The 25,465-nt window shown below is 37.4% G+C and overlaps 1 protein-coding gene across 2 annotated transcripts; it reads right to left on the bottom strand.

The window, feature by feature from the left end:
- Positions 1-25,465, bottom strand: WDR75 (WD repeat domain 75). Of its 2 annotated transcripts, none has more exons than XM_010991855.3 (21): positions 25,353-25,465; positions 20,946-21,075; positions 18,142-18,207; positions 17,144-17,234; positions 15,120-15,244; positions 13,682-13,752; positions 12,869-12,988; positions 12,315-12,403; positions 11,720-11,878; positions 11,082-11,141; positions 10,876-10,991; positions 9,655-9,830; positions 8,349-8,506; positions 7,701-7,881; positions 6,728-6,822; positions 5,639-5,734; positions 4,878-5,047; positions 4,257-4,316; positions 1,481-1,630; positions 962-1,053; positions 1-548 (listed from the first exon to the last, which is right to left on the bottom strand). In XM_010991855.3, exons 1-21 carry the CDS (start codon positions 25,439-25,441, stop codon positions 344-346), a joined length of 2,499 nt encoding a protein of 832 aa, XP_010990157.2. In that variant the 5' UTR covers positions 25,442-25,465; the 3' UTR covers positions 1-343. The 2 variants fall into 2 exon arrangements, with proteins under 2 accessions (XP_010990157.2, XP_064341046.1); XM_064484976.1 differs by having other exon boundaries at positions 25,310-25,446.

Below are 25,465 nucleotides of genomic sequence, written 5' to 3'. Positions count from 1 at the left end.
TTTCATTTTTAAAACCTTTTACTCCAAATTGCAAATAAGGGGACACATGCTGTGTAAATTCAAGTCCTGGCTCTGCTGTATCACCGGTGAAGAAAAGAGCTACTTTAAAAGGCTGATGTGTGACTGAGCACGAATGAGATGATGTATATATGAATGTGCACAGCAGCTGTAAAACATGATGGGAACAGAGCTTCACAGTATCAGTTATTCAAACAGTAAAGCCTGTTAGTATTTTTAACATTTTTAAAAACAGAAATAATATTAAAATAGATCCTTGGACCATCAACATACAATAAAAGACAACAAAAACAAAGTGCAAGAACCCACCCCCATTCTCCAAGTCTTAAAGGGCAGCTATCCAGCTATAGTCCACTTTCCTCAATTTTCTAAGTTCCTTTTCTTCAGATTTTGACAACTGATGTATAATGTCTTCTCCCAAATCTGTGGTATTTGTATCCTGGACCTCTTCTGTGAAATTATTTTCTTCATCTGAATCGTCACTTTCTTTTTCCTCTTCCATATCTGCATCATCAGGAACTTCTTCAGCACTTTAACAGTAACAGAGTTAAAGACAGTAATTACTATTAAAAATATTTCTAAACAGTAACTTTCTAATTTAAGTTACCTATGTAAAAATATAATATGAACAAAATACATGAAAGTTCTTACTAAATACAGTTTAAAAATTATGGGTTATTATGAAAGAGCAGGTGAATTTATAAAAAGGGTAGTTCTGAATTACACACCGCATTCTTAAAACATACCAAAAGAGATCTCTTTCTGACATTTATTTTCAAAGTATTTTATTTATCTGACCTAGTAATCTTATATCCTTTAACTACAGGTTAAAGCAGGAAGAAAAAAAAGAGAAATACAGGGAAAGAATATTCTATATCAAAGATAACAGGAACCATCTCCTTTCCCAAGAGAGTATCTAAACATATTTAAAGAACTGCCTCACCTCTCAGTCTTTGTAGACAGCAGCAATGAATTTACAAACATGGAGCACAGGAAAGAAGCAGATGGCAGTACATGGGCTGGGGTCTGAAGAAGCTAAAGTAAAAGCAAGAAAACAAGTTTCCATTTAAAAGGATGAAATGCCAAGGCTTCCGTCGACAGCAGGCTCTCCCCACAGAAAACCAAACCAAAGCAATCTATGCCCAACTTCCTATATTTATGCAAACATCTCCCCACCCCCACGCCCATGTCAGGCCACAATAATCCGGAATCCTGTTTTATGTCATTTGGTTTGGGATTAAAGTTGTACAGTATACAAATGATGACTCAAGTTAATTGTTACAGATTGAATGCATGGAAACTCTAACTTAAGGTGCTTTATTGCATTTAACTTGTTTCACATTAGTATAAGCAATTAATTTATACTATTAACTTTATACTTATTATAAAGTTAATTAATAATAATAATTATTATTATAATAAACTTATGCTTCACATTAATAACTAATTAATAATTACTTACCTCACTAATTGCAGGTATGTTTTCTGTTAAGGGCAGCTGTACCAGTTCATTCTCCAAGGCTTTGTTTAATTTCTCATCCTGCTGTTGCTGCCTGTGCTTTCCCAGTATAAAATAAAACGGGGTTGTCGGAAGACTTTCTTCTGCTAATAGCTGTAAGGGTTTAAGACAAAGAGAAATAAATTACTTCAGTAAAAAGGAGGAACTGCCATGGACTCAATATGAAGTACTACAAAGTGTCAAGGATGGAAGGAACTGTAGAAATTATCTACTACTATTCTTTCACTTTACAGGCAGAGCAGCTGAGGACCAGCAGCCCACGTGCTCGGGGAGAAGCTAACTGTGGACACTTAGATGACAGAACATGCACATCCACCACTGCTGCTTCCCCCAGTCCTACAAAAATGGCAGCAGAGGGGTTTTCACAAGGGCATAAACCCACAGTGATAAAGAGAATGGGCGATGTGGTAACATACTGGAAGGTGGAAAGCAGGCTGAAGGACTGTAGATAACTTAACAGACCCGAGAAAGCAGGATTCTAGGCTGGCGGCGGAGAAAGCTAAGAAGCATTCTAATTTATACTGTAGAATCCAGCAAGTGCTCAGGAATTGGTATTAATAGTAGCAGTACCTCTGTAAAGTACTGTCCTAATAGTAACAGCACTCTGTAAAAAAACAAACAAACAAACAAACCAACCCCCCCAAAACCCCCTGAAACTCAAAACAAGTAGCCTGGATGAAGGTCTGCTTGGAGAGCACTCAGATTTCCAGATCTCCTCCTCAGCCCCAGCAGGGGACGGGCAGTATGCTCTCTGGAGAGCGAAACAAAGTGTGTCCTTAGACTGGACTGCTTGTTGTGCGGCGGGGCAGTGTCTTCCCAGCTGAAGGCAGTTGTGCCCCACAGAGCGTGCTTCTCACACCACTGGCAGCCAGGCTGACATCTTTCAGGCAAGAACTTGAAATAACTTTATCTGGGCAGTTTGACCAGCCTAAGAGAAAAAGTCCTAAAGTAATGGCTTTGGAGATTTTCTCATAATAGCTCAGCCAGAGAGTAGAGGCCAGAGACACGTTCCACCCAGGTAGAAAATCTCCAAATGGCGATTTTGCTCACTTTTAAACAAGAGCAGACAGCCAAGAATCATCAGACTGATGAAAAGCTCCAAAATAATTAAAAATAAAACCTAATGGAAATGAACCATGTAAGAGAGAAAAAAAGAAGAAGCTCATAAGAAAAAGAGGAAATCTCCCAACAATAGAAAGAAAACAGAAGAAAAAAATACGGTATCAGAGTACCATCCTAGAAGGTCCAGTACTAAATAACAGTTCTAGAGAAAATGAAGGCAAAGAAGTAATTCTAATAATTTAGTCAGTTTTCTGATTAAAACCCTCCAGGGGGCTCTACATTTCACTCAGGAAAAGCCAAAGTCTTTTCATGAAAGCCTGTTTGACTGCTTTACTTAAAATGGCCAGCTTCACCCCACACTCCCTTTCGTATCATTCCTCCTCCCATTACTGCCTTCTAAAATACTACATACTTCACTTATTTCTTTTCTGTCTTTACCTTCCTGTTAAGACTATAAACACCGAAGGTTTAGAGACTTGACTCTTTTGCTCACTGATATATTCCAAATATCTAGAATATATAGTAGATAATCAAAAAATTACTGAATAAATTCAATAAATTTTCAGAGGAAGATAAGTCAGTTCACAGATAAAGTATAAGACAGTATCTTTCAAGTTCTTAAGACAAAATGATTTTCAAACTAGAACTCTACCCAACCAACCAATCAAATGGGAGACAATAAAAGGATGTCCAAACATGCAGGTCTTAAATTCACTTTCTATGCACCAACAGAACATGCTTCATCATAGCAAGGGAGTGACCAAAGAAAGAGGAAAACCTTGGGATCTATTACAGCAGAAGTGACGTGCACCCCCAGAATGGTAGCAAACATAGATCCTAAGATGACTACTGTGCAGGCTTACAGGGCAGTCAGTCCAGATTGAAGCCTGTGAGAGGCTCTTGGAAATAGTTCTTCAAGATTCAAAAGAATACCTAGTGCTTGAAAATAATGAGAGAAGACTTACACAACTAGGGTGGAGTTTGCAGGTAAGTTAGGTGAGAAGTAAACAGAAAACTAAGCAAATAAAAAAAGGCAATCATTAACTGCAGAGGAAAAAAGCTGGTCACAAAGGGAAAACAATGTTTACTACTACCTGGCTCAGCTATGAATTGTGTTTACGTGTTTAAGGATGAACACTGACCCGACCGATTTAATATTTATCTATACTGGGAAAATTAGGGGACAGGAAGGACATGTGGGTGTGCTATGTGTATGGGGGGAGTGGTGTAAAGAGATCTACAACTTTAACTTCAACAGATCAGAGTTAACAAATACTGAGATCTGAAATATCCAGAATTAGCAATACATAAACATATTTCTTAGAGATATGGAGGTAAATAAAAACTTCAGCTAAACGAGTTGAGAGCATCTTTGTGGGTAATGGAAGTGGTGGTAATACTTAAGTTTTTCCTGATAAGTCCTGTTGAGACTATTTGACTCTTTAATTTACAAGCATATAATACTGATAATTACAAATTAAAACTACATTTTCAAAGAGCACTATGACATCAAAAAAGGCAAGTAGTTGCTAAATATATAATTTTAAATTCGATTTTAGGGCAGGTAAGACATTTTTCTCATAGCTGAGTTCTAAAAGATAACCTTATCTCTGCAGGGAGGCAACATGCATGATCTGCATGAGTGACTAGAAGATACCTGTTTGCTTGTTGGTGTGAGTTTTTCCTCTGGAGACGTTGTACTGAATGTCAGTAAACTCTGAAAAGAGAGGTCAATTAATGATGCAAAAGTAAGTTGTAGAGTGCAAATCTAAATAAGATGTTGAAGTTAAGAGAAAGAGGAGGTCAACTTCTCATCTTGATACAGAAAAGTAATAAAAATTTAAAACAGTTAACTGCTGCGACAGTTAAGATTGTTCTGAAAGATAGTATTTAGAAATTGGTAACAAAATAAAATTCAACTGATGAACCAACTTTAAGTCACTAATTTCTTTATGGTAAACTAAATACTGAAATTAAAAAAAAAAGCCATGCTAATAAATACAATTTAAAGTATTCTAGATTATCTTTTTTGCTGTCATGGAGTGAATGGATGCAAGTAATACTTAGCCTCAAAGGCGTGGGGTAATTAAAGTGATGCTCATACACTCCCACTGGTAATAATGCTGTATTAATAAGCATATCAAATGATTTGGGGTTGGTGGAGGAGCAATCCTTTAATAAACCTATTCCCCCTGCCATGGGCTATTACTTTCGAATATTAGAGCAACTGAAAATTACACATACAAAATGACTGCCTTTTCTGAGGTGGGATGGCTACCTGTGATTTTGTTAGGAAGTAAAACTGGGATCTGTTCAGCCACTGGTAAGCTTCTGAGGTGAATGATTCAGGGACATCTCGTGGAACAAACACTCCCCACTGGACTTCCTCTCTGGAGATATTCTTTTGAATGTACAATGGCCTTGGCTCACTAGGTTTAAATACAAACACTAGAGGGAAAAAACAAAAAGACAGTAACATTTTGCCTGCAAGGTTGGTTCTAGCCTCAGATTTGCAGACCACACACATCCTGAGACTTATACCATTAAGTAAATTGCCCAAGTCATTGTTATTTAGGCTTTGATTCAACAAATTTCCACTGGACGCCTACCATGTGCCAAGCAGGTTAGGAATAATGGCTTTGAAGATGAAAAAGAGAAAGAAGAATCTCTGCTTCTATGAGCAGGTCCTACTAAACAGACACTGAAATACTACGGCAGTATTTTGTCTTAAGCAATAGAACAGAGATCTGTAGAAAGAGCTTTAAGATCATAGAGCAGGAACATTAAAGCTCCTCAGGGGTTTTAGGAATGCTTCAAAAAGGCGAAATCTCTCTTGGCTTTTGAAGGCTGAGTAGGAATTGACATGTGGAAAAATGAGGGATGAGCTGGGACTCAAGAAAGGAAGGGCAGTGGTCAGGCAAATGGCTTTAGATGGACATCTGCTTTGAGGGTGAGTTTAAATCAAATTACATGAAAGATGTTAAAAAGAAAACTAGGTAACAGATTTCCTCTTACTATCAAAATACAGTGCATACTTACAGTCTGAGCCCACGGGAGACTGAGAGACTGCAGCAACGTTCTCTGAATTGGGATCAGGTTCCATAACTCTAACACTTAATTTTGCACTCCACTCCACTGGGGAGAAAAGAGATTCACTTCTAAGAAGAGATTTACCAAAAGCTTTCCTAAGCTTGTTATTTAAAGTAGGTACTCAATCTTCACTGTGACGACCAATTCTGTTATTCTTAGGAAGAGGGATTCTACGCTGCCAACTAACACATGGAGAATATACTGAAATTATCTGTGGAAGGAAGGCTGCACTAAAGCGAGGGGCAGGAAGCAGAAAAACAAAGTTCTCCTTCCACATGCTATGAAGTGATTATTATTTCAGTGCCAACTACTGTCCGGTGCTTTTCCACTACCGCCAAATGTCGGCAAAATGTTAACTAGAAATCACTGTAGAGAATGTAAGAAAAAAACGGTACCACACACATTCATTATTAAGCAACCACCATACCTCCCAAACATATACTTGAAAGATTAAATGCCACAAAGTCCACATTTGTTAGGACTGGTTAGGCTACATTCAAAGTTAATGCTGTCAGGGATACTGTGGGTTACTATGCATTCTGAACTAGCAGAAATATTCCTCCAACTGTTATGAGGATGGAGAATACGGACAACAGCAGCCAGCCATACACACTGAAGATACTGGAAAAAACTGATGTGCTGACAATCAGGCAGTTTATAAATACAGTTAACCCTTGAGTAACATGGATTTGAACCGCACTGGTTCACATACATGTAGATTTAAAAAATACCAAGTGCTATACTACTACTCAATCTAAGGTTGGTTGACTCCACGGAGGGCTGACTATAAGTTACAAGCAAATTTGTGACCCTGCAGAGGGTCAGTGACCCTAACCCTGGATTGTTCAAGTGTCAACTGTAATCAAAGTCTATTATTACAGGCACAGCACTCCAAATTTTTTTGGTATAATATACCACGTAAAAAATTCTATTCTCTGGGTAGACATGATATCACCCGGGAGTCCTAAAATGCCAAAGATTATTTAATGGCCACTTCCCATGTGCTTTGTTACCACCTGATAGCAGAAAATGTCTTACATGCACAACTGAGCAGATTCCAACAGCATAGGATGCCATTTTCAGTGGCACCAAGAAGATACTTCGAACAAGTCAATCTCCCAAAGCAAAGGTGCCTAGGTTAAAACAAGGAAGTTAACAACAGTTAGTTCTAGCACACTTAGTTACAAAGGACTGCAGACTTCCTGAATGGTTTTCATTTTGTGCAATGCAGATTTTTAGACAAGACACATATGTTTTTGTTAGTAATTATCCTGCAGAAAAAAGGGGTAAAGGCGTACAAAAGGAAAGGTTTATTTAGCTCTTTCGTTTCTTTGGGGAAACAATTTGATTACTAATTCTTTTCTTTACTATGCTGTATGGTATAACAAAGAACACATATAGAGAAAAAGTATGTGAAGTGTACCAAGTCATTTAACAAAACCCTTTTTATGCTCATTTGCCTCAAGAGGAAAATTTGCAATATGAATTCTGAAGACAGTTTAACAAAGTAAATTCAGAATTAGGTATGTTGGAAACTAGAAACAATTAGCCATTTGCTATTCTGCCCTCAAATGCCCAAGTTACCGGAAATAAAATGGAAGATATTACTGTTATACTCCCTTGCCATTATTAGAAAAAAGGAATTTGAGCATAACATTGTTTTTATGAAAATGAATGATGAATGGTTATGAAAATAAACATTGGATCTACTGAGGCTTATGTATAGCTTCTACTGTTATGCAGTACAACTATGAAAAGTATTTATTACAAAGGAAAAAAACCCACAGGCCAAGAATTAAAAGTTAATCCTGATTTCAGAAATAGATAAATCATAGCAGATGGCTCATACAGCCAGCATTTGCCGCTTCTCAGCATTTTGGTCAGCTGCTGGCCCCAATGACCCACAGCATACCTTCAGAGGAAGCATAAATTATCACTAAAGTTTATGTACAAAGACTTGTTTGAATTAAAAAAGCCACAATACTTCATACTTCCCAAATTATTTACCTACCTTATTTTCCCAGCTCGTTGACAAAATGTACACTTAAGTTCCCATGTCTCTGAATCCCATATTGTAACTATTTCCTCAAAACTAACCGCTAGTAAAGAGCCATCTTCGGAGAAACAACAGTTAGTTGCTTGGTATTTGTGGTAACTACCCACAAAATCACAGGTCCAGCCAACAGCTTTTCCTGTGGAAATATACAGAACAGAATTCAGAAATAGTGTAAATGCTAAATAACATTTTAGGAAATTTGTAAGAAGTATGGATTAAGAAACAAGGAAACACAGCAAAAACTTCCTCCTCAAACTTTTACTTAGAAGTGCTACAAAGCACTGACTGATTTGAAATTTATGCCTCTTGCAAGAGATCTTGACCCCCCCTCTTGTGGAAGAATGAAAGGACTAACAGCAAAAGCCCTTTTTTACTGTACCCTTACAAGCTACAATAATCAACACATGATTAATAAAGAACGCCATAAAATAAGTAAAGATCTGGGGGGAAAGGCTTATAAAAATGGTCTCTCTTAAATGTTTTAAAACTGGGCAATATCCTATAGAATTAACGTCCTCCCAGAATGGATACAATTCATGAAAGAAATATCAATTCTTAAAATCGTGCACTAAATATAGACATTACTATATTCACTTAACTTACTGTATATATCAGAATCGTCTGTTAATATCCACACTTTGAAGTGACCATCTCTACTTGCTGTCACCAAGGTGGGGTTTTCAGATTTTTCTGCATTACAGAAACAGAGATCTGTGATGTGGTCTTCATGTGGCATGTTAATCTTTGTATTAAGAACAAACCTAGTAGGAAGGAAACCGCCAATTTATTTTAAAACCAAGACAAAATGATATATTGCCATCTGAGTATTAATACAATAGCATCTTTAAGAATGGGTGACTGATTTATTATCACCTAAAATGACAACTGAGTGCTCTGTCACTAGTGGCCATAGGATGCAAAGAGTCCTAACACAGCACCTCTGTGCTCATTAACTTATGTAACATACAGGTGATTATGTGTGCAGTCAACTTACTGGAACCAAAATGAGTATGAAATAGGAGTCATCAAAAAAAATGATACTTTAAAGGCTACTGTACTAAACTGTAGGAAAACTGTGTACAACACAGAACCTACCTATTTTGAAAATAAGCAAGAAAGGAAATGGCTATGAAAGCCTTTACTTGTGGCAAGAAGATATAGAAGGAAAACTACCTATGTCAAACTGCCCTGGTTTATACTTAATATTCATAGTCACCCAAACTACCTCTCAAAGCGTGTTTCTGGCTTGACAGGGCATGCCTGTGAATGAAACATGACCTATGCTGGCACTGTGTTCTTCAAAGAACATCAGGGTAAGACAGTGTTGTGACTTTTAAAAAGTCCAGGTTACAGGAGCTGTGAGGGCCAGATCCCTCACCTGTAAAGTGTGACAACAGGCTTATCTCAGAGGGTTCTTGAGAAGATTAATAAGACGATGAGCACAAAAGCACTAAGCCTAGTTCTTGACACCACAAGGACTTGATAAATGGCCATTACAGCCACCGTACAAGAAGCCAGAGGGCTCCTTATCTAATCGAAGCTATAGCAACCACACCTCCACCACCTACTGCCATTTTTCCAAAGAAGGTAGCGTAACATCAATAAAAGAGCAAAGGAACTAAGACATCTGGATTCTAATCCTGGATTTGCCAGAATTAGGTTATGTGTCCTTGAGGTGTGTCACTTGCCCACGTTTTTGTATTTATGCAACAAGGAAACACTGCAACGTGGAGGACACCAATGCTTTCTCAGAGCAGAAAGCTTAAAGGTGCTACTGGGAAATCACCTCCTTCTCTACATTTAAAACTTATCAAAATGAAACACTCTAAAGACCAATAATTGAAACCACAGAACAGAAAGTCAAGTAGCTTTCTACTCTGAAATCAAATAGCTATACAGGCGGTATTACCCTTGTGTTTTCTTATTGTACATCCACAGTTTCATCTGCAATTCAAGCTCAGTTTCCTTTTCTTGACGTTGTTCCACTGTTGCAAGCCAACTGCCATAGCAGCCAAATGCAGCCTTTGTTAGCTCAATCTGGATCAGACCATAGTCATTGATATATTCCTGCTGTATAATATCTAACTGATGGGTTAAAAAAAATTCAAAATTTTTATTAATGTGAATACAGAAATGTTAACCACATCACAGATAACTTCTGGAATGTATAGTAACAGATTTTTACAAAAAATGAAAAATGAACTAATTATGAGTTACAGACATTGAAACTGCCAAAAAACTGGAGCACATTATACAGTACCAATTCAGTGATTATCCTTCAACGTTCTTGAATTTTAGTAATGACCATGACCCATTTATGATACAACAGAACCTTTAGCTTATAGTAATGCTTTTCTCTTGTTTCTAAGAAGAAACAGCTTTAATAAATTCTCAATGCTAAATTCCATATCACTAGAAACAAGAGCAAAAATAAAACCTACAATTTTTAAGTGAAAAAAAAATGTTGCAAGTAGACCAGCATTTTATTTATAATTATTTTTTTTCCATTTCTTATCTCCTCACTAAACATTTATTAAATGCCTACTATTTCTAGGCATTGTATTAGAAATTGTACAAAGATCAATACATTTCCTTTCTTCGAAGGGTTTAAAGGTGATGGAGATAAAAGAGACAGTGTTACAGCGGCTATGATAGAAATCTATAACGGGTACTGTGGGGCACTGAAGAAAAAGAGGGAAGTCTGGATCGCATTTATTAGGATTATAGGAAGCGCTCCTCTTAGCCTCGCTGAAAACTTTATCTTCAGCATGCACATATGACACTGTTTCACAAAAAGCAGAGACATATTTATACTGTCAATCCACATATTCTCCCTTCCTATCCTTGTGACACAAAGGCACAAATGCGTGGGGCAGTTAATTAGGCTGTAGTCTGAAACAGAACAAGACAGAAAGACAGAGCCCATGCAAGAGTGCCAACTGGCTTACGCACAGACTAGCTGCATCTGTGGCCTCATCAGAACTATGCTGTAAACAACTGATAATACTATGTTCAAATGACAGAGGCACAGGAGCTAGTTTTAGAAGCCCCTAAATAAGTTATTTGACCCCCGTAGTGCTGTAAAGAACTTTCATTAGTTTCAAGGCTGGTTAATGAATCAAAGTCTTACATTGTATAGCTGTTTATCACTCTGCAGAGAATAAAACTGCAAGTGGCCAGGTTTTCCATTCAAAACCAAAGCTTTAGTTCTTGGATCAATCATCAAACCAGTAAAGATATTGCTGTCTGCAAAAAAAAGTGAATAATAGCTGAAATCAGACAAACATTCACTTTAAAAAATGTACATGATTCCAAATCCAATGAGGTCTACAATACCTTTCACTAGGCCTTGAATTACTGCGGACGCCTCAAGATTCCGGTGAATGATTATTATCTCTGTGGGAAAAAAAAAAAAATTGTGAATTTGTATCACTCTGAAATATACCAGAATACACAACAACCAAACATGTTCAATTTCTTGGAGTGTTACTGGAAAATCAGGAATATATTTTGTGATTTAACAGAAAAACTAGGGGTGGGGAGGAAGGCTTTTCTGTTAAGAGTCTTTGTCAGAATCCACAGACTTCCACACAGAGATAATGGCCGTATCAAAGGAAAGCCTCAAAGCATTCTTTAAAAAAATGCCATTATATTTGTAAAAACACAAATACCCACTTTAAAACCTTTCTTTTACTCCCCCATCATCCCACATGAAAAGATTTTAAATGTGTCAACAGCAATAACCAAATTCACTTAGCCCTACACTTTCACAAAAACAATTCTGGAAATGTTGGACTCTGGTGGCATCTAGGGACAAAAAGGGCTGGAGAGAGAAGGAGAAATGGAAGAAAAAAATGCTTCTTACATCCCATGCTCTTAGTTTGAGGTCTCTTATTTTCCATCCCCAATAGATGCTAGCTAATTTATGACATTACACAAATTATGTTTCCTTAGGACAACAGATTCAGACTTACTGTTATCGGAGTGTGAAGTACAGAACAAATCCCCCGCTGGAGACACTGAGATGTGTACAATAGCAGCTCCTAAACGGGGGAGGAACTCCTTATTCTTCTCTGTCGCCTCGCGCCACTCAACGAGGACAGACTCACGGCCACCACTAAGCAGACTGCTGCCTTCTCATCCACCCAAAGAAAAGAAAAGGACAGTGTTTGGGGAAAAAAACAGAAAAGTATAACTGACATTTTAATTTTCCCTATCATGTTAGAGAACCATTTTTTAAAATACACCAACTAGTGTCTTTGTATCTTTTAATATACTTGTAAGACAAAAGATTTAGAGATCACTGATCCAGGGATTTTTCCTTCCCAGTAATACCTAGTTTGTTACCGACCAATAACTAGAAAAACACTCTGATACTCCGAAGGGCCCTGAAACCTTAAGTCTACGGTATTGTGCTGAGCAAAGCCTCAGACACAGGGGTGATACACGAGTGTTTACAATTTATTTGGCCCATGCAATTCTAAACCTTTCAAGCTATAAACACAGTGAATTAAAATACTTGGTTCACACACTTCATAAATTCGTTTTAATTATTAAACTTGAACTTACCTGTCACTGAAAAAGCCAAATCCATAACCAAATCATGGTGCCAATGTAAACATGTGTATGTGTATTTCTTTTCATCATCAAAATTTCTCCTATTGGAGAAAATAAAAATTCTTAATTTGACCAAAGGTGTAAATTAGGAAAATAATGGCATGCTGAATATGATGAACACTATCGAGCTTACTGGTCTTAATGTGCAAAAAGTACATCTTCTATTTCTAAACCAGTCACTTCTGCAAACAATAGGGTATCACAGTTTCCTACTAGTTCAAGATTCACGATTGTTACTTTCTTTTTCACTTAAAAGCTGACAAAAAGTTCTCTTCAATAAAATGATTACAGGCAAAATAGAATCTTACTCCCAGGGCCAAGGTTAGAAATCTTAAAATACAAGTCTGTGCAATGCAGAGGAAGGGAGGATGTCAGCAAAGCCTAGTATCTATTATCAGCTGTTGCTTTCAGTTCTGTCCTTTTCCCTGCACCCAGAGATACCCCTTTTCTGCAGGACTAATCTAAAGTAAATAAATGATCACCATGCTGTTCATGAGTTAACTTACCAAAGACGAATTTTGCCATCCTTGTGACCAGTTGCTATGCAGTCTTCCTTTGGGTGACATGCTACACATGTAAAATTGTTCTTAGCATGTTTCTTATTTCTTGATGATGATAAAGTAAACCTAGAAGAAAAAAATTTTCCCTTGATTATTAAAGTTTGTGGTAAGTGTGATGTAATTAAGTAAATTTTACTTAATTCGCTCCAGTTTGAGTTGATACCCTTAACACAAACTGGAGAGCTCTCAGAATTCACTGAATATAAATGCACAATTTTTAAGAAGAATTGTGATCAAGAACCAAGACTTTTGTAAACATTTCTTAACACAATATAAACATGTGAATAACATTCTACTGTAACAACTTGTCTATGGAGGCCACTGACAGTGAAGTAAAGAACAGTCCTTTTTGCAGCTTTCTGCATGGGTAGTTTGTTCAAATTTCCTGTTAAAGCTAAGCTTTAGGTTCAAATGGACTAATTTGACCCATTTTAAGCCCAGGTATCCCAAAGTCTGTGTTCATTCTGATAGCCATAGAACGACAAAAAGGAAGCCTTTTCAAACCACATCCAGTTTTGACAACAAGTCTGCACAGCAGAATCTAAGTGCACAAGGGGTTTTGGCTGGAAAAAGCTCCCTAGGATTTTGTGACTGACAATTTTAACCCATCCTTGGTTAAAAACTTTACCTCTGTATCTTGTGGTTTCACAACCACTTGTAACATGAAATATAAACAGCTCTGGGTCACAGGTATGAGGATGAATAAAATTTTTACCAAACTCTTGAGTAATTAAAAGACTTTTAAAAGGGAATTCTTACCGTGAGGTTGTTTTCTTTTTGAAAAAATAAACAGACAAGTAAAAGTCTCGTACTGCAGCAACATATTGTCCCTGGTATTTCAAAGAGAAGACAACATTCACAAAAATAATCAACACTCTTTAAGAAGAAATATTTTCATCACAAAAGTTACCACAGTAACAATAAACTTTTTGCAGATTAAGCGTATGTTAAAATGAAATCTAGTTTGGCTATGGGAATAATAATCCTACTTTAAAAATAATCACAGAAAATTAAAAGATGAACATAGGTCCTAAACCCTAAAACTAGACTCTGGCTTTAAGCATAATGGTTAAAAACTTCTATTAAGGCATAATTTATATACAATAAAATACAACGTTTGACATATGTTTATCCATGTAACTACCATCACAATCAAGATTGAGAACATTTTCTTAACCTCTGGAACGTTCTCTGGTTCCTCTTTCCAGTCATTCCCCAATGCCACCAGCCCTTCCAGCAACTACTGATTTCTATCACCATAGCCTACTTCTCTGCCTGTTTTGTAACAGAATTCAAACAGAATGGCTTTGCCCCGTATCTTGTCACCACTCAGTACTGTCACTCTTTTTTAATCTGTTCTAATGGATGTGAAGTGGTATCCCACTATGGTTTTAATTTGTATTTAACTGATGACTATGCCACCAAAGAATAATAACATTTATAATGTTAAAGAGTTTTCTCTACTTTAAGAAATAAACCCTTTTCAGAACAAAGCCAAAAAAATGCTACAAAATTTAATGACTAAAGAAACATGCCACCACAATGCTATCTGGGGGCTTTTAATGGTACTTGAGTTTAATAAGTAGTGATTATTAATAGCTATGGGTAAATAAATCATGGTATAAACATCACAGTCATTATTTTTGATGAACATTTAAGTACACGCTCATGCTGCAATATTAAATGAAGAAAAACATAATTATTCAGATAATTATTCAGTCTGAGAAAAGTTATTTTATATATATTTAGGAAAAAGTCTAGAAAAAGATTCCTCAAATATTATCACTGGTGAGACAATTTCTTCACTATATTTTTCTATAATTTCCAAATTTTCTACAAAGGCATTCTATTTATAGCCATGGAGCTCGTATTTTTGGAAGAAAGTTTATAATAAACTGATTTCAGTGGCTTTTACATGGTACAGGCTAAGAAATACAGTACAAATGCTAAAACATTGTTTTTTTTTTTTTTTGACAATTAGAGAGTTTACAAGAGCAGTTAAGACAGAATGTACAAAATTAGGATGGTCCTAAAAAAGTCTATACTACAAATACATGTTAAAGAAATAAGACAGCCTTCTTAGTTACTAACGAAAATACTGTAACTCAAGGCAATATTAAATCACTATAACATAAAGGAGACACTGCAGGGAAGAGATTTTATGTATAAAAAAGAAAACCAACAAAACAAATTTTACCTCATTTCCAAAAGCAATGCACTTGGGTGACTGGTTTATGTAATCCAAAACAAAGGAGAGCTCCTTAGCTTCTATTTCCTGACTTGATGATCTTGGTAGTTTCAGTGAAACCAGCTGAAATATATCTAGCCAAAGGCAGCTATATTAATATAAAGCCTTTCTAGAGAAAGTCAAGATGTGCCTTTGTTCATATGAAACTATTAACTGGTATACTAGAATCTGACGCCAAGAGAATAATTCTAGGTTATCTTGAATAAGTTGGACTCCTCATTTGAATATTCAAGTTTTAAATGGAAGTCTAAACCCACAACACACACACACACACACACACACACACACACACACACACACACTCCTTATACATGTAGAAGTACAATTTGTTTTACTGGTACATTCCAAAGAACTGAGCTGAGCTTTATAATGGAGATAAAATATGACATACTGGTGAAGTAAGCAGTCCAAAGCAGCAAACCATCTGAGAGAGCTTTCAGAAATGCTGTGTGCTTGCCACACATTTGTAGGATAAATCCCCTTTCTGTAAAATTGACACATTCTTCTCTTTGCACCCCATTTAAAACATTTCTCCTTGAGGGGAAACAGCTGTATTTCACTATGCTGTCTCCTTATCCTCCTAGACTTCGTAATGAATATAAAATTGTTAACATACCGATCGACCACTTTCTTCTGTTTTTCAGCCTCCGTATTATATGCTCAGAACTCAATTCTTCTAGTCTTTTCAGAGGCTCAGTTTACATGTCTAAACTCTAACCCTTTTCTTCTGTTCTGAACTTAGTCTTCCCCACGTTGCCCACTGGAGGAAATGGCACCATCTACCTTGCTGCTTAGACTAAATCCTTGAGTGCTCTCACTTCTCTCTCACGCCCCATACCAAACCATCCGCAAACCCTGCTGGCTCTAATATTCAAAAGACATCCAGAATTCCATCACTTTTCACCACCTCTTGCCACCACCACCAAGTGTGAAGCCATGACCATGTCTCACATCCTGTTATGAGCAGTGATCTCTTAACAGCTCTTCCCACTTCTACCCTTGGCCTCCTTTAGTCTCTTCTCAACACAGAAGCCAGTGTTCTATTACTGATCACGTCCCTCTTTTGCTCAAAGATGGTTTATGGGCCACATAAGAAAACTAAACTTAAAGCTTTTTATTCTTTCATGTCTCATTTTTGATAAAATATTATGCATTAACAGAGTTGGTCCCAAATAACTTATAGCTTAAAAAAAAAAAGAAAAAAAAAGATTTAGCTTTCAGTTTTGACAATCTTCATAACAAAAACTCCAAATCACCACCACCACTCATTTAGCTAATGAGCTATGAGCCAGCTTTGCTGACCACCTAGTGACCAGGTTAAAGCTGCTTTGTACTTTGAAATCTAAATACAATTATATTTTATGGAGAACACCAAACGGTGCAGTGGTATTCTTGAAGTCTGAGATTAGAAAAATTCTTTGGATATATCCTTCATGTCAGTGTTCTGATGTATTAAATTCACTGCTAAAGAATAATTATTCGTAACCACTGAAGATATTGTAGGAATTCCTAAAATGCTCTGAAACATTACAGTTTCAATGGAATAATGTTCCAGTGATAGTGAAAATACAGTAATAATTTAGCCACACTACTTGTTTCTGATAAATGTTTTCTATACCATTTCCTACAGATTCAAGATCAACAAACGGGTGTTCAATGATGGGAAAAATGATAGTGATGCTTAAGAATGACAGATTTAAGTTCAATAGGAAGACACACTGTAGTTCAAAACAGCTTTAAAACTGGACCCATGCAGTCCATTATTACTACCATATAGAATCATTCCCTTATTGCATATTTCAAAAATAACACAAAACCTCCCTCAAATGAATGCAATGATGGTGAAAGCAATTTAAATGCCATCTCCAAACACTGTTAACGTCAAACTAAAACCAAAATGTTAAATTTGAGAAACTAAAATGAAAAGAGCCACTCAATGCCATATAAAATGAAATGAATTAATTATACTATACCTGGCTTTTCTTTATTTATTATAACAAAGACAGAGTCCTCAGCACAGGCAAGAGTAAAAAGGGCATGAAGTTTACGTCCAACTATGAAAGTCTGAAAGATAAAGAGCACCATACTGTTTATTCTGCCTCCTGCCCCGAATAAGTTCCATAAAGGGCAGGGATTTTTTAAAATCCATTTTGCTCACTGTTATATTGCCTACATCAAAAGAAAACTTGGCCTCAGGAGACACTCCATACATATTTGCTGAGTATGTATTGTTCAAATTAATACATAGAGATCTATTTCTTTTCAATGGTTGTACAGTATTCTACTGAATGAGTATCAAATTTTAACTAACATTAACATTATATTCAATTTTTCTACCATGAACAATGTTTTCAGGATTATATATACCTGCCATTATTTCATAAGAGATTCCTAAAGGTGAGAATGCTGGAGCAAAAGGTATTTATTCATTTTCAGTTTCATTCCCATTGACTATACAGATACAAAGGTATCTGTTTCTCTACACTTCATCACTATATTTTTTTCAGTCTGCAATTTGGCTAAACTGACAGGGAGAAATGCTGTGTTACCTTTTTAAATTTACATTTCTTTAATTAATTACTAACAAGGCCCAGCATCCTTTCACGTTTATTGGCCGTTTGTTATTTTTTTTCTGTGCATTACATATTCCTACTCTACACCAATTTTTTTCCATTGGGTTATTAATTTTTCCTTATTGGTTTTGGTAATTCTTTGTATATTAGGGATAATATCTCTTGTAAATATTTTCTTCCAGTTTCACTGCTCATTTTTTGGTTAGTTCAAAATTTTATATAGTCAAAGTTATCTTTCTTTTATGGTAGCTGAATTTCATGACTTGTTTAGGAAGGCAATCTAAAAGATTAGGCCTTATAGAAGGAAATAAAATGTTATTAAATTGTGTTGTCGTGTGTCACTAAATTATGCTGCCATTCCTTTTCACATAATGAAAATGGAAGCTCAATCCACATACCTTTATCAAAATGCCATCTATATAGTCCCACAGTTTAATTGTGCCATCAAAGGAACAGGAATACAGCTAAAAGGGTAAAAATAGTACAAAACTGATTTGAAAAAAAGAAGATATTACATCATATTAAGATATCAAACAAATTATGTGCTGATTAAGAAGGCATTGCCTGTTCATCAATTATTAGCTTTAAAGAGATGAAATCATTTATTTATATCATTTTTGCAAAATAAAAAAATCTATCTCCTAAGGTAAAAGAAATAAAAGCAAAAATAAACATATGGGACCTAATTAGACTTAAAAGCTATTGCACAGCAAAGGAAAACATAGACAAAATAGAAAGACAACCAACTGAATGGAAGAAAAGATCTGCAAATGATATGATCAAAAACAGGTTAATATCCAAAATACACAAACAGGTCATAAAACTCAGTATCAAAAACAAAACAAAACAAAACAAAACCCCCCCAAAAACAACTAATTAAAAAATAGGTAGGAAATCTGAACACACATTTCCCAAAGAAGACATACAGTTAGCCAGCAGGCACATGAAAAGACGTGTAACATCACAATTATTAGACAAACGCAAATCAAAACCACAATGAGATATCATCTCACACCTGTCTGAATGGCTATCATCAAAAAGTCTACAAATAACAAATGTTGGTGAGAATGTGGAGAAAAGGGATCCCTTGTACATTGTTGGTGGGAATGTACCTTGGTGCATCCACTATGGAAAACAGTATGGAGGTTCCTCAAAACTAAAAACTAAAGACAGAACTGCCACATAACCCAGCAATTCTACTCCTGGGCACATATTTGAAAAAAATGAAAACATTAATTAGAAAAGACACATGCACCCCAATGTTCACAGCAGCATTATTTACAATAGTTAAGACATGGAAGCAACCTAAATGTCCATCAACAGATGACTGCATAAAGAAGTTGTGTTATATATACATAATAGAATACTATTCAGTCATTAAAAAAAGAATAAAATTCTGCCATTTGCAACAACCTGCATGGACCTAGAGAGTATTATGCTTAGTGAAATAAGTCAAAGACAAATATTGCACGTTATCACTTACATATGGAATCTAAAATTTTAAAAAAATGTATGTAACAAAATAGTAACAGACTCACAGATATAGGGAACAAACTAGTGGATAAGAGTGGGGAGAGAGAAAGGAGGGGAGGTAAGATAGGGGTATGGGATTAAGAGATACAAACTACTATGTATAAAACAAATAACCAACAAGGATATATAGTACAGCACAGGGAACTACAGCCCTTATTTTGTAATAACTTTAAATGGAGTATAAACTATAAAAATACTGAATCACTATGCTGTACACCTGAAACTAATACAATGTTGTAAATTAACTATACTTTAATTGAGAACAAAAGTGGCAATTTAAAGATTTCTGCCAATGGCATCAGAGAACTGAAATGAAAAATGGTGGAGTAAGAAAATATTAACTATTCAAGTAAAAGAATTGTATTACATAGAAAGCATACATCAGAATTACTACATATAAAAATCATGAACACAGATCAGTAAAATGTAACAAGGCAAACACAATCACTGTTAAAACACAAATACTGTCCCTCCAGAGTCCACAGAATCCCTGGCACCCATCCCTTTACCTCAGCCAGATCTGCTATTTACGCTGTCCCCCTCTAACTTCATTAACTTTCAGTTCCATGAAATAGATCTTTCATGCAATGTATAGCTTTTTTTTTTTTGCTTTAAAACTTAGTAATATAGACTTCACAAATTCCAATTTTAATTTCTGCTGTAAAAAACAGTCAAACGGTACACATTAACATAACCTTTTTTCTCAAATGCTCAGAGGACTGCAAGGATAAAATGTGTGCTTGAATCCTGCAGAAAAGCTACTTAACTGTGATTTTTCAGGAGTAGCTCATTTAATTTTAGGAACATCAGTGTTACTTTATGCCCTACTTCCTTTATGATAAAATAGTGAATGGCAATGCAAATCTTTTATTAAATCAAGTAGTAACTGTCAAGTTGGCTGTAACTAATCCAGAAAAGAACTTGATCAAAAACTAGAGCAAGAGTATTTTTGAGACAACTCTCTAGTAGCTTTGCTGAAACTTAAGAACAGCATTAAAATGACCATTTAATTCTTGAATTCTGAAAAGCAAGGGCTACTTTGTGCGGGGAGTGGGGAGGTCCAAACTACACTAGATGCCCAAGTCCTGAAATTGTCCTGAAATTAACTGGTTACTAAAGAATCCCTTCCTCTTATCTAGAGACTGGCCTTAAGATTAGGTGACATCTGCATTAACAGTAAAGGGCCTCATCTCTAAAGGATTAGATCTACAAAATCAATACCTCTCATCAGTCAACATTTTAAAAGATGCATTCCAGAAACCAGAGTCCAGAGGTGAAGTAAGTTTGAGAAACACCCAAGACTATATACCCCTTCTGGATATTTACCATGCATATAAAGGACCTGAGAAGACCTATAATCAAGAAATTCATTTAACTGTTCCAAACTCTGAATTTCAGAAACTTATACAGCCAAGAACCCCCTCTTTAAAGTAAAACCTATTAGTATCCTGTGAACAAATGGTTACACACCATGAACAATGCAGTTCTAGGCAGTGACCCTGTTTTTATAATTAAAAAAAAAAAAAGTGAAAAATATCCTAAATCAGAAAAATCAATATAGATATTTTCCCTGATCATAACCTGGAAAGTTTCCCAGGCAAATGCAATTCAAATTTTCCTGACAAAATAAAGCCAATATTAAAATATTCAATTGTAAATTGTTTGACACCTGCAGATGGTTGTTGGGGTTGAGCTGGATTCCAGTCACCAGCTGTCTGTGCCCTTGCAGTATGTGTACACATTCTTCTGTGGCTGTGCTATAAACTTTAATAAAGTCTCCAGAGACACAGAAGATGTACCTGAAAATAAGACAGAAAGATCGTAACATGCAACAGAGATTTCTTTCACAATAATAGTTTAAGAACTGTATATTCAAATCTGTGTGTTGCTGAAGTCCTATGGGGCATCTAAGACCATTTAGTTCATTAACTCTGAAAGGTAGATCAACAATGTTAACTTTCTTGTTTAAATACTCATTTCCCTTATCAGGCCATAAGCTCCTACAGGGCAGAGGTCTTAATTATCTTTAACTTCCATATCCAATCCACTTTGTTGAATAGAACTTACCTGATCTTCAAAGGTTTTATAAACTAATTAGATAAAATGAACCTATAAATAATTATTACAAAATAATTAAAGGGTAAATCTTCTAAAGCTGACTGCGGTTGCTCATCATCCTATTTTATCAATTCTAAGACACTTGATTTTTCACATGTTCACCTCTCTGAAATCAGAATGCATCTCACAAGTGCTGTAACCAAGAGGTGTGGCTGCGTGAAACTGCTTAGTAAGATCAAGAAAGTATGAACAAAGCAGCTGAGGTATAAGCACTCCCCTCTGGCTGGACCCCCCTCTCCATTACCATGAGTGCTGTAGTTCTTACCATGTCCAGCCTGGACCACTCTTAAGAGCTTCCTACAGTCTCCAGGTGTGGCCTTTCAATTCATCTTTCACCCTCATACCAGACTAACTTTATAAACTTGACTCTATCACTTCCTTAAATAAAGATAAAATTAAATTAGAATCTTTCAATGTTTTCCCACCGCCTTTAGGACATGATCCAGACTCCTAAGTTTGACCCCAGTATGTTAACTACTTTCTGACTTGAACAGTATGTTAAGGGGTCCACAACTCCAACAACCCCCCCACCTCCCACATCAGCATCAACAGGCCCTTTGGGCAGTGTTTCCCTGAGCCGGTGGTAGATGGGGAGGAGGGACTATTCACCAAGAAAACTCCCCCTCCAGCTAACCGATTCTGATATGCTTCCCTAGAGGAAAGTATTTCCTCCCTCCATGCTCCTCAGCAGAGAATGATGGCTTTAACTACTTGAATGCAAACCCCGAGGAAACATTCCATGCTTTGGCACATTCTGCCATCTATGCCAAATGCTGTCTCTCTGACTACTTCTTTAAGGTTCAGCTCAGGGGTCTTTCCACTGGAAGCCCTCCCTCATCTTCTCATTCCTGCTCAGTACCCGTCCTAACGTGCGTGTGTGTGCGTGTTGCGGGGGGGGGGGTGTGCTTAGCTCCATCCCAGCACTTTCCACACGATGTTAAGAGACCTTACCTACCAGACTGTGAGCTCCTTGAGGGGAGGAAGTGTGTATGTTATTACAGATAATAACAGAAATACGGTGTGGTAGAAAAGGATGCATTTTTAAGAAGTCAAACACAGATGGGTTCGAATGCCAGCTTTATCATGTACAGGCTGAATGATGTTAGAGAACTTACTTAATCTTTCTAAACCTCACTGTTCTCTACTTGTGGAGTTATTGTAAGGATTAAATGCAACAATCCATGCTTATCACATAGAGCAAACACTCAATAAATGCTTCTGTAAAATGAGGATAACAATACCTATACCACGTAGACAGGAGTGCGTGTAAAGCACCACAATGCCGGTCACACAGGGCTCAATCATCTTTGTGATGAAGTGGAGAAGAAAGAAATTAGGGATGTTTTCAAGCAGGAACCAGGATTTAAATGAGGTTCTGAAGGATGTGTGATTTAAGGGCTGGGAAGGAAAAGGAACAGTAACATAAATAAAAGCAGGGAAATAACAACGTAGTACCCATGAGCCAAGGAATGTACCTATGTAACTAGCAAAGTGTGTGTAATGGGTATTAGAAGCAAACACAATTGGATAAGCAGAGTTGACCTAGACTGGGGAAGACCCTGAAAGCCAGACAGAAAAGCCACAGTTGAGGAGGGGACCTACTGACCATGGGAAAGCTGCTAAAATTCCATGATTCTGTTGTTTAATTTACTAGTCCAGCTTTTTTGATAAGCTCCATGAGGTAAAATACAAAATTATCTTATTCCCTTTTGTATAAGGCAGCCAACCCTTTGTAGTAGCTTTTAGATAATATTCAAGTCCTTGGTGAATTCATTATAACCCTGTTAATTTGCTAGAAAACTGGTTTTAATTATCAGCTTCTATATATACCAAAAAAGAGAGAGAGAAATAAAAGCATCTTGATATCTCCGAGTTTCAGTCTTCAGTTTCTACCTAACAACTGCTACGCCCACCTGGCTGTTTTACACATACTTAAAACTCATCAGGCCCAAAGTGAACCCAACATCTTCTCATCAATCCTAATTGCTAAATCACTCCCAAACTCTGTCTTTTCTCTCTGACCTTAGTTCCAGCCAAAGTCATTTCTTGCTCAGATGCTGGCATTAGCCTTCTAAGTCCTGGTCTACACTCTTCTACCACTTCCTTTACCCTCTGCTGCAACTCTACCGACCTTACACACTTGACACCCCTCCTCCCCAATTTCAAGCTGCTCACTTTGCCTGGATGCCTTCCCCCAACATCACCGAAGGGGAAAACTCCTGTTAGCTTTGCAAGAGCCTACTGCTGAAGGCAAACTCACAGTGCAACTCCCTTTTCTATGCCATCACTGTACCTTGAGTATGCTAGCCTGCACACTTCTCACCTCTCCATCACATATTATATAGTTTGGTCTTCAGATTAGTATTTTTGAGGAAACACAATCATGTTATCCTCCCTCCTCTAATATCTTAACTGGAGATAAAACCATTCCCACTAGCTAACTGTACCATAGTCTTCTTGCTTATACTGTGCCCCCTAACCGGAATGCCTTCTATCCATATACCTTAGTCAAAATACCATCCACCTCTCCAGCCTAAACATCACTTGTTCATCAACCCTCTCCATCCTTCCGGTGTGAAGCACTCTCTTCTTAAGAGCTCCCAAAATGCCACCGTATGAAACATCTGCTACTGGTTATTTTCCTTTCCTCACTAGACTGAAAGCTCTTGAAGATAGGATCAATATTGGAATTACCTTAGTTTCTGTCACCTCAGGTTGTTATAAATACATCGCTGATAAATACTCAAAAGTGAATTGTAGGACTTAGCAAGCGAAATACAATGGATTCCAATATAACAAGGTGTACAAACAGTACGCTGGAGGAAGAGACTGGATGTAAGTCCAAAGTGGCAGAACTCTGGCAATCTCTTGAAGCCTCAATTTCTTCCTCTGATTTACAAGATGAGTATCAACAAAACCCTGTTTCTTGTAAAGACCGAGGATTTTTTTTTTTTGCCTCTAAGGCAATTTATGGAATTTTTAGCCATGCATATATTCAATAACTATCTGATGCACACCATAAGACGTTGTGGGGGATATAAACTTTCATAAGGCACTATCTCTACTCTTTCAAGGCAGAAAAGAATTTTTACTAAGTGTCCATATCTAAGTGATTCGATAACCTTCTCTTTCTACATTGTGTCACTTGGAGATGATGCTGACAATAGGGCAATACTGATGGTGATATACACAGAACCAGTAATTGCCAGACACTGTTTTACCTGCTCTGTATGTATTAACGTATTTAATCCTCACAATAACCCCATGAGATGGACTACCAAATGTTATTCCCATTTTACAGATGAGGCAACGGAGGCAGAAATTAAGGACCTTGCAAAGGGCACACGATGAATAAACTGGCTTTCGAATCCGGAGGGTAGTTTAGCTTCCAGCAACAGTGAACGCCCGAGGAAGGGGACCAGGGCTTACGTATGTTTCCATCCTTCACAGAATCTATTACCAGTTTTCACGCAAAGCTCCAAAAAGGTTGCCACGATACCTTTTTCAGGGGTTGGGAAGTGTGGAGAAGTCGGAATCTTTAAACGTTCAGTAATTACATGTCACGGTCGGAGGGATTTTCCTCTTGGTACTGCAGAAGCAGCAGCGTACACATGCGTGCCTGAACCACCTCCCAGCCGCCCCAACGCCGAGCCGATTCTAGACACGTGGGTCCGCCCCAGGGGCCCCTCAATCTACCTGCAGGTCCGGGGGTGTGGCGGGGGGAGCGCGCCCCAGCCGGCGGTGCCAGGGGCCTGAGAGGTTTCTCACTCCTCTGACAGCACACAGGCTCCGGCTCCCTCCCGGGAGTCCTGGGGTCTCCCGCAAGCGCGCCCCTTTTCCCAACCCAACCGCAGGCTGGCGAATCTGGACGCGCCCAACAGTTCTCCCCGCCCCCGCCCCTCCGCGAGGACTCACGCCCCTCTGGCCGGCAGGCCGGCAATGCGCGGTAGCCTCATACTTGGAATCTGCAGAGAACACCGCTCTCCTAAAGTTCAACTCGCTGCCGCCACAACGAACCACGCGGAGGTTCTTCTCTTCCTCCACCATCTTTGCGCAAGCGCAGGAACTCGC

The sequence above is a fragment of the Camelus dromedarius genome, chromosome 4 (genome assembly GCF_036321535.1).
Source record: "Camelus dromedarius isolate mCamDro1 chromosome 4, mCamDro1.pat, whole genome shotgun sequence".
NCBI lineage: Eukaryota > Metazoa > Chordata > Mammalia > Artiodactyla > Camelidae > Camelus > Camelus dromedarius.
This window is presented reverse-complemented; position numbering and strand designations above follow the sequence as displayed.

What these genes read in the sequence shown, in the direction of transcription:
- WDR75 (XM_010991855.3), bottom strand. Translation starts at nt 25,441, where the DNA reads ATGGTGGAGGAAGAGAAGAACCTCCGCGTGGTTCGTTGTGGCGGCAGC. An exon ending in GCATTGCTTTTGGAAATGAG is followed by an intron (nt 13,753 to 15,119) that starts GTAAAATTTGTT and finishes TTGAAATACCAG; the next exon opens with GGACAATATGTTGCTGCAGT. An exon ending in TCACACCAACAAGCAAACAG is followed by an intron (nt 1,631 to 4,256) that starts GTATCTTCTAGT and finishes AAACCCTTACAG; the next exon opens with CTATTAGCAGAAGAAAGTCT.